Consider the following 15,349-nt stretch of genomic DNA (forward strand, 5'->3'; position numbering starts at 1 on the left):
CGTGAACCCCGAAACCCCAGGACGTACCTGGGGGACAGAATACCCAGCGAGGCTGCCTGTGCTCCCCTGAGTTGTTGGCGTTTTACAGGGTTGTAGCGGCAGCATAAAGGGAAAGTAACAGACCCCATGTTGTGAAGCCTCAGGCTCCGTGTGGAAAGCGGTGAGCCTCCGACAACAACAAAAAAGGTGGGAAGTAATTAGAGCAATTAAGCTGTTAACAGACAGAGAATCTAAACAAAGAACCCAGCAGGGGAAATTTACGAGGGAAAAGGAGAAGGAGTCCACTACTGGCGGTAAGAAAAAATGGAGTACAGCGAATGACTGGGAGACAGTGGAAAGTAGCTAAATTGCCGCTAAGTGGGGATAGAGGAGAGACCTCGGATACAAAGTACAAAGATGCTGAATACAGTAAAGATACTGAGGCAAGGCACTGATTGAAAACAACGTATTGGACTAGAGAGAAGTGAAAGGAAGTTTTCTGTTCTGCCTGGTCAGAGAGCGAAACGCCAGCGACCGGTTTGGGACTTACAGGCAGGTTGTCTACTTAACTCTATTGCCTGCTATTGTTGGAAGAGAGACTGATTTAAACATTATTGGAGCAGCGAATTTACCTTCCTTACCCCCTTTTTGTTCAACAAAAGACAAAGATTGATATGGACTAAGTGGACGTCTACACCCTTTCTGGTGAGGTATGGGGGGGAAAGTCAATGGTTTGGAGGAATTAGATAACATTGTGGTCTCCCACTCCACCATTTTGCTATCTGCCTCTCTTTCCTCTCCTCTTAAAGAAACATACTTTAATACCAGGAGAAGAAGACGCTCAGAACTAAGATCGAACTTACTGTTATTCCAGAAAGAGACGGGGAATTTCTTAGAATGAAAAGAAGGATTAAACAGGATACTCTGTTAGAAACCCCTGTTCTATATGGAAGCTTTTACATCCGTGGAGCACCTCTATACTTGGGACCGCCCCGCTTTCCTGGGCTTGCTTCTAGACTGAGATCCACCCCATATCCAGGTGCCTGAGACTTATTGCAGACCCTTTTCACGCTCCAGAGACTTAATTGTTTCACTTGGTTAGGAGACGCCTTTATAAGTTTTTGCAAATTTGATATTCAACTACCTCCCTCCCCTGCATTTTATATGCTTTTTCCAAACATATATTCTATACTTTTCGCAGATATAGCGCCTGCGCCCACTTCTTCTGTCTGTCCGCCTCCCCGCTGTCCCCGGAGCTTACGGGGCTGGCAGCGGGGAGAAGCACGCGTCTCCCCGCCGTCAGCCTCCAAACCACATCGTGAGACAGCGGGGTGGCAGCGTTCCGCCTCCCCGCTGTCCCCCGACCTTGTGGGGCTGCCGCTGCGGTTCTCCTGAAGTCTGGAGAGCGAGAGGGGTCGGTGCGCATCACCCCATAGGACGCACACACATTTCCCCTTCATTTTTGGAGGGGAAAAAGTGCGTCCTATGGAACGAAAAATATGGTAATTTGTCTTCAAGAGACGCATGTAACGAGAAAACATAAGAGAATTTTGAGTAATAGGAGATTAGGGCTGGAGTTTGTGACATCAGGCAGGGTTAAGAAAAGAGTGGTACTATATATAAAGGAAAAACTTGACCCAAAAATATTATACAAAGATGAACAAGGGAGAATAATAGTAGTACAAATTACGTTTCAAGGAGTAAAAATAATTGTCGTTGGAATATATGCTCTGAATGACAAAAAATCGACTTTCTTTTCAGAACTAGGAAACAAACTATTAGAATGGATGGACCAAAAAATGATATTGATGGGTGACTTTAACGGAGTGGTATCACCTGACCTAGATAGATCAGCAAAACAGTTAAAGAGAAAGGAAGGCAAGCTACCCAAAACTTTTTTTGAAATGGTCAACAATATGGGAATAATTGATGCTTGGAGATTTAAAAACCTGTGTGTAAAACAATATACCTTTTTCTCAAACCCGAACCAGAGTTGGGGGAGAATAGATAGTATTTGGGTTTCGATGGAATTGACACAGAGTCTAATCAAATCCAAAATTCTCCCACAAACCATATCGGATCATAACCCAGTATTTATGGAGATAAAGGGTCAGGATGTTAGAGCATCCAGATGGAGAATGAATGAATACTTATTTAATGACCAAAAGGTAGTAAATAAGGCAAAGGAAACATTCGAAGAATATCTTAAATGGAACCTAAATAAAGGGACAGCCATAGAGACGGTTTGGGACGCGGGAAAGGCAGTTATGAGGGGCTTCTTAATTCAGAAAAATAGTCACTTAAGAAAAGAAAAAGAGAAAAGAAAAGAGGAGATCCTAGTGCAGCTTATGGAGAATGAAAGACAATTGACTACAAAACCAAGAGAGGAGACAATAAAACAAAATATAAAGATATTACAAGCCCAATATTCTATGATAGTAAATCAGGAGATCGAATGGAAAATTAAAATGATGAAACAAAAAAGCTTTGATTCAGCTAATAAAATAGGGAAATACCTGGCATGGCAATTAAGAGAAAGGAAAAAACAAAACATGATCTGTAAGATAAGAGATGGAGAAAGGATAGTAGAAGAGCCAAAAGAAATAAAAAGGATATTCCAAAGATATTACAATGACCTATATAAAAATGAGAAGGAACGGGATTCTGAAATAGAAAACTATTTGGGAAAACATCACTTACAACAGAAGAAAATGAAATCTTAAACCAGAAGATTACAGAAGATGAGATAAAGAAGGCAATAAAAAAAATGAAAAGTGGAAAAGCACCGGGGCCGGATGGCCTACCGGCCAAATATTACAAAATGTTAAGCGACCAATTGATACCAATTCTAGGGGAAGTTATGAATAAAATCTTAGAAGAGGGAAAGATCCCGAACACCTGGAAGGAAGCCTATGTCACATTAATTCCTAAAAAAGAGGTAGACGCTTTAGAAGTGAAGAATTATAGACCGATTTCACTTTTAAATAACGATTATAAATTGTTCGCGGATATAATGGCTGAAAGGTTAAAAAAAGTTTTGATTAGTAGAATTCACAAAGACCAAACGGGCTTCCTACCAGGGAGACAACTGAAGGATAACGTGAGAAATGTGTTTGATATTATTGAATACTTGGAAACTAGAATAGACAAGCAGGCGGCCTTGATATTTATCGATGCCGAAAAGGCATTCGACAATGTTTCTTGGCGCTTCCTGACTGAAAATCTAAAAAAGATGGGAATGGGAGAAAGATTTAGAAAGGGCATTGAAGCTATTTATTTTGAGCAAAAAGCAAAACTTGTAATAAATAACACCACATCGGAATATTTTGATATATCTAAAGGGACTAGACAAGGTTGCCCCCTGTCTCCTTTATTGTTTATAACAGTGCTAGAAGTACTTATTAAGAACCTGAGGGAAGCAACAGAGGTTAAAGGAGTCAAGGTGGGCATTAATGAATACAAGATTAAAGCCTTCGCGGATGATCCAAAAGATAATGTGGAAAAGGCTCTAAAAAAATTGGAAGAATTTGGTGCTGTGGCTGGATTTAAAGTGAATATGAATAAGACTAAAATGTTGACCAAAAATTTAAGTAAAGAAGACAATATAGACCTAGAACAAAGGACAGGAATTAAGATAGTAAAGAAGGTGAAATATCTTGGAGTGTGGATCACAACCAAGAATATCAACCTCTACAAGGACAACTACGAGGTCACCTGGAGGGGCATTAAGAAAGATCTAGAAATTTGGGAGAGAATGAAATTATCCTTCCTGGGAAGGATAGCGGTTGTTAAAATGAACATACTACCCAGAATGCTTTTTCTGTTTCAAACTATACCTATACTTAAAGGGTTGAAACAGTGTAAAGAGTGGCAAAGAGCCTTAGCGAGATACATCTGGCAGGGAAAAAGACCGCGAATAAAAATGAAAATATTGGTAGACAAAAAAGAGAGAGGGGGCCTCTCCCTACCGGATTTAAGCATATACTATGAAGCGGTGTGCCTATTGTGGCTTAAAGACTGGATAAGATTGGAAAACAGAGACATCTTGGACTTGGAGGGCTTCGACAATAGGTTCGGGTAGCACGCGTACTTATGGTACGGAAAGGTACCATAGAAGCTTCCTGAACCGTGTTTTCAGAGGACCAATATTTCAAGCATGGGAGAGAAATAAAAACTTGCTGGAAAGGAAGACACCTTGGTGGATCTCGCCAATAGAGGTCCTAACGGTTAAAAAAACCAATATGGAAGGAAAGAATGCCACCTATGAAGAACTTATACGGAAAACTGATCAAGGCATTAAACTCAGACCATATGAAGAGATAAAAAATTCATTTACTGGGTGGATACAATACCACCAGGTAAATGATTTGTTGAAAGAAGATAAAAAGAACCTAGGGTTTGAAGATAAAAAATCTAAATTTAGTATAGAAATCATAGAAGGTAAAAATAAAATATTGGCTAAGATATATGATATTTTACTGGAGTGGTACACAAACGACGAGGAGGTGAAGGAGGCTATGACTAAATGGGCAGTGGATATTGGGTATAATATTGAGTTTGAGAAGTGGCTGGAATTGTGGAACATCAATATGACGTTTACGGCGTGTACGGTACTAAAGGAAAATCTATGGAAAATGATATATAGATGGTACCATACACCAGTGAAGTTAGCCAAAATCTATAGGCTGAAAAATAAGAAATGTTGGAAATGTGGAGAGGCAGAGGGAGACCTCTACCGCATGTGGTGGGCATGCAGTAAGGTGAAGGGCTTTTGGGAAATGATTTACAATGAACTTAAAAAAATTCTCAAATATACTTTCCCCAAAAAGCCTGAAGCCTTTCTGTTAGGAATGATGGGTAAAGAAATTAAAAAAGAAGATAAGATACTATTCTTATATGCCACTACAGCCGCAAGAATCTTGTTAGTGCAAAACTGGAAAACAGAAGTTATACCCAGTATAAGTGATTGGCAGGTTAAGTTGATAAATTATGCCGAGCTCGCTAGAATAACAGGAAGAGTAAGGGATCAAGACGAACAGAAATTTCATGACAATTGGAATAAATATTTGACTTATCTTGGAACTAATTTTCAGATGACACTGGCGGGGCTGAATTAACTCTAACAGTAAATGATACAGGATTAAAACGATAAAATACGTGAATACAAATTTATCTGATACTTACCAAAAGTGTGGAAGGAAGTCTACGGCTAGGCAGAGCCTAAAAGAATTTTGTGTTGTATTTTTGATTTGTTGGTTTGATGTGATACGCGCAAGTTATGGTATAAATTTTGTATTTGTTCTTATGTATAAATGAGCAATATTAATAAAAATTTACTTGCAAAAAAAAAGAAAAGAAAGAAACAGCGGCCATTTTAGCCGTGACATGATCCTTATGCCAAGTGGGAGAAAGGTCGTCAACATGATGAACACACAAACCTTGGAGAGAAAAATGTAAAACAAAAAGCATCAGCAATTCAATTGGACTTAATGGAAGTATCTGCTGATAAGAACATGTGAGCAACGCAGATTTTCAAGATCGATGCAAAACCTAGAGCAGGAAACCTTAGACCTTCAGATATTGCTGGACAGCAGCTATGCTGGGGCTGATGGGAGTCCAACAACATCGGGAGTGTGTGCTGAGCTAGGAAAGCCCTCTAACTGGGAAATTGCAGAGCAGTCCTACTTATTCCAAGGCAACCCTCCAACTTAATTGGGACTTGCTTCTAATTCAGGTTGCACAAACCTGCAACCTTAAAAAGCATTTGTAGAAGTCGCAGTCATCCTATGTTCTTTGCTCCTAACTGCCTGAAAGTGGTTCCTCTAGCCTAGGCTGGGGTATCCCAGACAAAGGAAATAAACAGGGCAATATCCTAAACCACCACATAGAACACAAAGATGTCTCCCACCTGGTCGTAGGTCAGAAGTCTCTGAAGCTCATTTTTAGTGATCAGATGACAATGCTGGAAAAAAGCAAAGCAACCACAGCTACAGGCTAGCTCACGGGGTCGGGGGGGGGGGGCAGCCTGTTGCCACTTCCTGCAATATCTAGTAAGACTGATAGCTAGGATTGGGCAGTATGATCATATTAGGCTAGTGCTCTTGTAGCACCCTGCTTGTGGTTAACGCTTAGCTGGAATGAAATATTCAATTCAGCAATAGAGAAATTAAAATAATAATTTATTTCATAGAATCATAGAATCATAGAGTTGGAAGAGACCACAAGGGCCATCGAGTCCAACCCCCTGCCAAGCAGGAAACACCATCAGAGCACTCCTGACATATGGTTGTCAAGCCTCTGCTTAAAGACCTCCAAAGAAGAAGACTCCACGACACTCCTTGGCAGCAAATTCCACTGTCGAACAGCTCTTACTGTCAGGAAGTTCTTCCTAATGTTTAGATGGAATCTTCTTTCTTGTAGTTTGGATCCATTGTTCCGTGTCCGCTTCTCTGGAGCAGCAGAAAACAACCTTTCTCCCTCCTCTATGTGACATCCTTTTATATATTTGAACATGGCTATCATATCACCCCTTAACCTCCTCTTCTCCAGGCTAAACATGCCCAGCTCCCTTAGCCGTTCCTCATAAGGCATCGTTTCCAGGCCTTTGACCATTTGGGTTGCCCTCCTCTGGACACGTTCCAGTTTGTCAGTGTCCTTCTTGAACTGTGGTGCCCAGAACTGGACACAGTACTCCAGGTGAGGTCTGACCAGAGCAGAATACAGTGGCACTATTACTTCCCTTGATCTAGATGCTATACTCCTATTGATGCAGCCCAGAATTGCATTGGCTTTTTTAGCTGCCGCGTCACACTGTTGGCTCATGTCAAGTTTGTGGTCAACCAAGACTCCTAGATCCTTTTCACATGTACTGCTCTCAAGCCAGGTGTCACCCATCTTGTATTTGTGCCTCTCATTTTTTTGAGAGACAAATATTTTATTTATTTGCCAGACAAATAAATGATAGGCACAGTGGTATATGGTTACCAAAAGCTCTGCACACCCCAGCCCTGGTGACCAGCACTTATATTTCCTCAGCCCAGCCTCCTTACTCCTCCTTTGGCTGCCTCTGTCCAATCAGCCTGGTTGAAATTCCTATTGGCTGTCTGCTAGAACCAATCATAAAAGATATACCCATTTCCTATTACCTTTTATGGGAGACAAAGAGCTATATTTCCTTCTATCCATAAAGGGCAGACAAGTAATCATATATCTTACATTTGCCTCGACAAGGCACCTTAATTACCAGATCACCCTTTTCCCCTGCTGCCCTTTTGCCCTTTTGCTCTATTGCCCCTTCACTCCAAAACAGATGGCTAAAACAGATGGCTCATGGTAACAGAAATCTTGGGTTCACCTTCTCACACACCATCAATGAAATAAGAATCTAACATAAGAATCTAACATTTCTTACTTTCTAGATCTTTTGCATAATTACATTAAAGCCAATATATTTCATACATAACATAGATAGATTTTTAGAAGAAAGGCCTTTGCCTGAGAAACTTCAGTAAAGAGAAACCTCTTCAATTTACACCCCCCTTTCCCAGCCAGCTGCTGTTCCTATTAGCTCTTCGCCCTTTAACCTTCTCAGGATACCTTAAACCTTGGGAAAAGGGGGCTGAGTCTGATGGGAGGCACTATTTACCAACTCTTAATTAGTGTTTTTGCAGCTTGATTGTATTCTGTAATTTGTATGACCTTTGCTCTCAGCTTTTGCTCCTTTTTGCAACTTTGAGGTACATAAATCAATGAGGGGCCCTGTTCAGGAGAATAAACAACTGCCAAAGTACTGAGCCAGCTGCTTTTCTGCCTGGCATGAAACAAGGATTTGCAAATATATTTTTTAAGCTTATTTTAAAATATAGATCTTGATCAGATGCCTCACTCTGTGAACTAGACTGGCTCTTGAACTGCTTCCAGGCCCAATTCAGAGCATCCCATTTGGCCTTTCAAGTGTTTCAAGGTTTGGGAAAAGGGTACCAGAAGAAGGCCCACTTCTGTTTGCACTGCCTCTCCACTGACTAGAATCCCCTTCCCAGGGCACTCCTGCTCTTTCAAGCATGGCAGGGCCTTTTCAGTCATGGCACCCGACCTTTCAGAAGAATCTCCCAAAGAGGTTCACCTGGCCCCTGCTTTGATGTCCTTTCAGCAAAGACTTTTAGAATTTCCCCTTGTTTCTTGAATTCATGGGCAAGGCGCTTGTGGCCCTCCAAACCCTGCTGTAGTACACAGGAACATAGGAAGCTACCTTCTATTGAGGCAGACCATTGACCCATCAAGCTCAGGACGGACTACATGGACTGGCAGCAGCTTTCAGGCAGAGATCATGCCCAGCCCGATCTGCACACACTGGTGACTGAGCCTGGAACCTTCTCCATGCAAAATGGCCGCTCTGCTTTCGCGTTACTGCCCTTAACAAACTGCAACTCCCACCCCGATCACTGGAGAAGTTGCCCACATTTGCTATAATCTAATCCAATACATCTCTGCCACTCGGTTTACGTTGCTCTCTACTGGCTGCTCTAGTAGAAACCTTAGTGGTGCAGCTGCAGCAGCAGGGATCGCCGACACTGCACCCTCCTGGTGTTGCTGAAGTGGAACTCTCATGAGCCCCCGTCAGCAAGGCCAATTCTTAGCAATTATGGGAATTTTGGTCTATCAACATTTGGAGAGCACTATGCTGCCTGCCATAAAGAAGGCTGATCACCGAAGAATTGATGCTTTTGAATTCTGGTGCCGGAGGAGACTCTTGAGAGTCCCAAGGACTGCAAGAAGATCAAACCTCTCCATTCTGAAGGAAATCAGCCCTGAGTGCTCCCTGGAAGCACAGGTCGTGAAGCTGAGGCTCCAAGACTTTGGCCACCTCAGGAGAAGAGAAGACTCCCTGGAAAAGACCCTGGTGTTGGGAAAGATGGAGGGCACAAGGAGAAGGGGACGACAGAGGACGAGATGGTTGGACCGTGTTCTTGAAGCTACCAGCATGAGTTTGAGCAAAGTGCGGGAGGCAGTGGAAGACAGGAGGGCCTGGCGTGCTCTGGTCCATGGGGTCACGAAGAGGCGGACACGACTAAACGACTAAACAACAAGAAATGCTGCCTACCCTGAGCTACACACAGGCAGGAAAGTTACAAAAACATGACTCAGTTTGCTTCTCCAGATAGCAGAGACCAACAAGTTACATCAGCCAAGGCTCTCTCCCTCCAAGCCCTCGAAACGCACTCGTGTTTCATGATTGTCAGCTGCGGCAGACCCTGGTCAGGGGGCAGGAAGCTCATCTGGGCACAGATATCCTTGTAATCCTGGTTTCGGCGCTCAAAGTCTTCCACGTGGGCAGCAAGGTGGGAATTGACAATGCAGAAGCTGGTATTGTTGCAGACAAGCCTCACGGCCACACACCCCTTGTTTGTGGGAATGTTCTGGGGTGCAGGAGAGGATATATTGACTGATTATATCCTTATCCAACTTGTGCTAACAAGTTCCCAAAATATCAGCAGAGTTTATGACATTCCCCTTTAAGTTCGCAACGGTAACGCTTGCACAGGTTCGCTAGAACCTCTATAATAATTACTCTGGTAATTTCCCCTTTTGTTCCCTCTTAAAATACAAGACACGACACAGTCTTCATAAAAGTATAAAAGAGTCTACTCACGTTCTGTTCACAATATGATCCCAGAAGGCAGACAGGCTTAAAAAGGTTACATATACTTAGAATCTATCTTGTAGCAAGATAGTCCTTATCTCCTCTCTTGGCTGAGAGCCAAGAGAGCATCCTTAGATGTTTCCTCATCGAAGGAAGATGGCAGAGAGAGAGAGATGGCTGCCTGCCCTGTGCTTTTATCATTTACCTGCACAGGTGAGGCCACACCCACCTCTGGTCACATGCGGAGGAAGTCCGTCCCCAGGAAGTTTACCTGCTTGCTAGACAGACATCCCTCCCCACGTTCGAACATGTACACTCTAGGAATGTTGTCATTGACTGCTCCTGTGTTTTACATCCCACATTGTTACCCTGCAGGGGCGGAGCAAAGATGGCTGTTAGTGAGCAAGCAGGAAAGAGGGGGAAACTGGTTGGCAGAGATTAGAAAAACAGATAGACAGACAGAAAGATCGACGTAGGGAATTCCGCTGTCAGGGTCTACTCCCCATCTTCCCCATGATGCCTGTGCCCACTGTCTCCCTCATCACTTCCTTGATGCGGCTGAGCTGGTCCTTCCTGACAAAGATGAGCAACATCATTCCGACTAGACGCACCAGCTGCACCTAGAAGATGCAAGGTACTGGGGTGTCTACCAGCTCTGTTCATTGCTTGCTGTCCTGGGCCGGCTGGATGCAGATAGGAGTGGCAGGGGGCACCAACTGGGGATCCCCCAAGGGAAGAAGGCTCAGAGCCAGGGAACTGGTGGGGGGTCGTCCGAGGGAGAAGAGGGAGCAGACTGTGAGCAAGAGGAGGTGTTGGAAACTGAAGAGGCAGGAGGGCAGGAAGATTCTGTGGCAAACAGCAGCCCAGAATCCGAGGCAGAAGTGGAGGCTGGAGGCGGGGGTCAAGAGGCAGAGATCAGGCAGGCTGCTGAAGAAGCCAGGGGGTCTCCCCATCCTGCTGCGATCAGCTCCCCTCCCTGCTGGTCTCCCAGAACACAGAGAAATTAAGAGGATGGAGCAAAGACAGGCAAGGTGTCAGAGTCTCAGGTTGCTTGGGAAGGACCAGAGGGAGGAGGAGACTTCAGAGAGTGGTGGGAGGGTAGCAACCTTCAGCCTTCACAACTACCTCACTGGGGCAAGACCTGTTGGGAAAGGTTTCTGTGATCACAAGGCCTGCACGGTTTGGGTTTCTTTGAATAAAGAATGTTGGCTTCTTTTGAATAAAACACCACTGACACCAGGTGTTTTTTCTTGCTGACCTCCTCCTCCTCCTCCTCCTCCTCACTCCAGCTCCTGACAGCTGTCTGGCTGCTGAAGAAATGGGTGGGGTTGGACTTACTTTCTTGTACTTGGATTTGGAACGCAAAGCCTTTTCCACAGCTGTCAGCCACTCTTGCTCCTTTGTCGAGTCCAAGTAGAAGAAAGCCTCTGTGCTCAGGTCCAGCTCCTGGAACCGAATGCCCAAGTGCCAAAAAGAAGGGATGTGAAACTGCAGGAATAGGACTCCAATCGGAACAGACGTGCTGGTTAAATATGCAAAGACAACAGGAGTGTGCAAGGGCAGGCAAGATCAGGACCAAGAACAAACAAGTAATACCAGCCACTTCTTCCTCAGCTTAGCTATCCGGGGCCCCAAAGGAGCTTTGCGAATGAAAGAAAAAAAGCTTTTTCCTTGTATTTTTTAAGATGTGTCAGCCAGCCTGATATCTAAGCACTATCCCAGTAGCCACAGGCAACCAGAAATTCTTTGAAGGCAAGTGAGTTGGTTGATCTCTCCCTTCTTCCTTCACCTGGCAACCTGGTTTCCAGGCTGGCTTTCCGGGAGCAGAAAACCACCTCTCAGATCTGCTGTGCCAAGCTTGTTTGCTAGAAGATTACCCCGTGACACCCTTGTCCTCTTTGCAAACCTCCTAAATGGCTAGCCTTCTGTGTTTCCATGCTGGCCATGAAGGAATGGGCATTCCCCACTCTGAAAACAGCACAGAAATACAGCCTGTCTAGTAAAGGGGTAAAAAGAGCAAGCTAAACAGCCTCTGTAAAACAGTAGCATCTGAAGCTGCTAACCACATACTGATAAACATATCATAAAAGGAGACATGAAAAACAAATGGCCACTGGGTACTACTAACAGTGGGACACGGGTGGCGCTGTGGGTTAAACCAGAGAGCCTAGGACTTGCAGATCAGAAGGTCGGCGGTTCGAATCCCCACGACGGGGTGAGCTCCCGTTGCTCAGTCCCTGCTCCTGCCAACCTAGCAGTTCGAAAGCACGTCCAAGTGCAAGTAGATCAATAGGTGCCGCTCTGGTGGGAAGGTAAACGGTGTTTCCGTGTGCTGCTCTGGTTCGCCAGAATCGGCTTAGTCCTGCTAGCCACATGACCCGGAAGCTGCATGCCGGCTCCCTCAGCCAATAAAGGGAGATGAGCGCCGCAACCCCAGAATCGGCCATGACTGGACCTAATGGTCAGGGGTCCCTTTACCTTTACCTTACTACTAACAGTACGAGGAAATAACCAAAGCAAAAACTCAAAAACTTTGTTTGAAGTAGTTAGCTTAGCATTATAAGGATGACCCACACCGAGTGTTGGGGGGGGGGGGTCACACCTCCCTGTCCTCCAGCACAGCTTTTAGGAGGCGTTCCAAAGGTTTTGCTTCAGTTTTGGATTAACTGCATCTTGTCACAATGTCTGAAGCTGCACAAACCGCTTCATTTGAATCATAGAATCATAGAATCATAGAGTTGGAAGAGACCACAAGGGCCAGCGAGTCCAACCCCCTGCCCAGCAGGAAACACCATCAGAGCACTCCTGACATATGGTTGTCAAGCCTCTGCTTAAAGACCTCCAAAGAAGGAGACTCCACCACACTCCTTGGCAGCAAATTCCACTGTCGAACAGCTCTTACTGTCAGGAAGTTCTTCCTAATGTTTAGGTGGAATCTTCTTTCTTGTAGTTTGGATCCATTGCTCTGTGTCCGCTTCTCTGGAGCAGCAGAAAACAACCTTTCTCCCTCCTCTATGTGACATCCTTTTATATATTTGAACATGGCTATCATATCACCCCTTAACCTCCTCTTCTCCAGGCTAAACATGCCCAGCTCCCTTAGCCGTTCCTCATAAGGCATCGTTTCCAGGCCTTTGACCATTTGGGTTGCCCTCCTCTGGACACGTTCCAGTTTGTCAGTGTCCTTCTTGAACTGTGGTGCCCAGAACTGGACACAGTACTCCAGGTGAGGTCTGACCAGAGCAGAATACAGTGGCACTATTACTTCCCTTGATCTAGATGCTATACTCCTATTGATGCAGCCCAGAATTGCATTGGCTTTTTTAGCTGCCATGTCACACTGTTGGCTCATGTCATCATCATCAACCTTTTATTTGACCGTCAGTCAGAAAAAGAAACATTTGTCAGTACACAGTTAAAAACATCGAAAAAGATTTTAAAACTTAACCAACACTAAAATGGGTTAAATAGACAGCCCTATATCAATACAGTCAATTATAGTCTTGTGACGCTTAAAAGCTAAAAAAAGAAATTTGGCCACCAAGGAAGGTCTAGCTCTAGTGACATTATTTAGCAAGTGTAAAACCTGGTTTTCTCCGGGTAGGAAGCTAAATTGACGTAGGAGTGGGGCTATAAAATTTTGTCTAAGCTCTGCATAAGAAGGGCAAGTCAAGAGAATGTGTTCGGTGGACTCAACCACACCCATGGCACAATGACAGGTTCTCTGGGCGTATGGTACTCCCCTGTACCTTCCCCACAATATCGCAGAGTCAAGGACATTTAATCTAGCCGCTGTAAAAAGTCTGTGGTATTCCACATAGTAGATTTCTGCAAGGTAGGGGGCTGGTATGGTCCGGTAAATCTGGTCCCCTAGGATCATCCCTGGTTTTACCTGGGCTATGTCCTCTTGCCTGGCAATGTCACTCAGTCTCCGGGAAATCACAGCTCTAGCTTGATTGTACGTCATAGACTCAAGGTAAAGGTGAGACAATCCGCAGGATTGAACCTCATTAATGACCTCCCTTTCCCACGATGATTGGAAATCGTCCCTCAATATCAAGGGGGCAATACCCACTGGTTTAAAACAAAGCTTGAGCCATAGCCAGAGCTTCGTCTTCAAGGCCACGTACCGTAGAGCTTGCCAGCCGACCTCTAATCTCATAACCGCACCTGCTACCGAGGGGGGAATCCTGAGGATGGCTCTAAGGAATCGCGTTTGAATAGAATCCAGTTTCAAAAAATCCCTACGGGAGCCTAAAGAGATGCCCACCAAAAGAAGGGGGAGGACTTTCATTTGAAAGAGTCTCAAAGCTATCTTCACTGATTGAGCCTGATTCTTAGCATATAGAGATCTAATCTGGATGGCTGCTTTAGATGCATTAGTTGTTATATAGTCTCTATGGGCCAGAAAAGACCTATTTGACCGTATTACTTGTCTCAGATATTTGAAGCAGTTAACCTGCTCTAGGGGGATCCCATTCATCGACCATCGATGGATTCTCGGTCGGGCAGAGAAGACCATGATCTTGGTCTTAGCATAGTTGGGTTGGAGCTCATGCTGATCACAGTACTCATGTAGCGCTTGCAACATTCTCCTCAGTCCAATAGGGGATCTGGCAAGAAGTGCCGCATCATCTGCATACAGAAGAACATTCAGAGATCGGCCTGCTAATTTGGGGGGGTGGAATGCATCATTGGCCATGTGAGTCACCAGTGAATTAATGTAAAAGCTAAACAATGCTGGGGCCAATAAACAACCCTGTCTTACCCCTCTAGTGGTGGTAACAGAGACTAGGCCTTTATTGTCTAGCCTGATTCTCAGAAAGGTGTTTGTATGGAGGCTGATAATCAGATGAAGGAGACGACGATCAATCTTTGTAGCGGGCTCATGTCAAGTTTGTCAAGTTTGTGGTCAACCAAGACTCCTAGATCCTTTTCACATGTACTGCTCTCAAGCCAGGTGTCACCCATCTTGTATTTCTGCCTCTCATTTTTTTTGCCCAAGTGCAATACTTTACATTTCTCCCTGTTAAAGTTCATCTTGTTTGTTTTGGCCCAGTTCTCTAATCTGTCAAGGTCGTTTTGAAGTGTGATCCTGTCCTCTGGGGTGTTAGCCACCCCTCCCAGTTTCGTGTCATCTGCAAATTTGATCAGGATGCCCTTGAGTCCATCATCCAAGTCGTTGATAAAGATGTTGAATAAGACCGGGCCCAAGACAGAACCCTGTGGCACCCCACTAGTCACTCTTCTCCAGGATGAAGAGGAACCATTGATGAGCACCCTTTGGGTCCGGTCAGTCAGCCAGTTACAAATCCACTGAGTGGTAGCATAGTCAAGACCGCATTTTACCAGCTTCTTTACAAGAATATCATGGGGCACCTTGTCAAATGCCTTGCTGAAATCAAGGTAGGCTACATCCACTGCGTTCCCTTCATCTACCAGGCTTGTAATTCTGTCAAAAAACGAGATCAGGTTAGTCTGACATGACTTATTTTTCAGAAATCCATGCTGACTATTGGTGATCACAGCATTCCTTTCTAGGTGCTCACAGACTGTTCGCTTAATGATCTGCTCCAGAATCTTCCCTGGTATTGATGTCAGACTGACTGGGCGGTAATTATTTGGGTCCTCTCTTTTCCCCTTTTTGAAAATAGAGACAACATTTGCCCTCCTCCAGTCTGCCGGGACTTCGCCTGTTCTCCAGGAATTCTCAAAGATGACTGCCAGTGG

The 15,349-nt window shown here is 44.5% G+C and overlaps 1 protein-coding gene across 1 annotated transcript in view; it reads right to left on the reverse strand.

Moving 5' to 3' along the window:
* The window catches only part of LOC310668774 (inositol polyphosphate 5-phosphatase OCRL-like), a gene marked incomplete at both ends in the record, with an annotated part of 364,445 nt that extends 354,230 nt beyond the window's left edge, over positions 1–10,215 (reverse strand). Inside the window, 3 exons of the mRNA XM_083422105.1 lie at positions 5,888–5,941; positions 9,159–9,395; positions 10,150–10,215. Coding sequence (XP_083278231.1) covers positions 5,888–5,941; positions 9,159–9,395; positions 10,150–10,215 — 357 coding nt within the window. The remainder of the gene's footprint in view (positions 1–5,887; positions 5,942–9,158; positions 9,396–10,149) is intronic.
* Positions 10,216–15,349: the final 5,134 nt, after the last annotated feature.

Source organism: Podarcis tiliguerta, assembly GCF_965153285.1.
Source record: "Podarcis tiliguerta genome assembly, chromosome: W".
Taxonomy (NCBI): domain Eukaryota; kingdom Metazoa; phylum Chordata; class Lepidosauria; order Squamata; family Lacertidae; genus Podarcis; species Podarcis tiliguerta.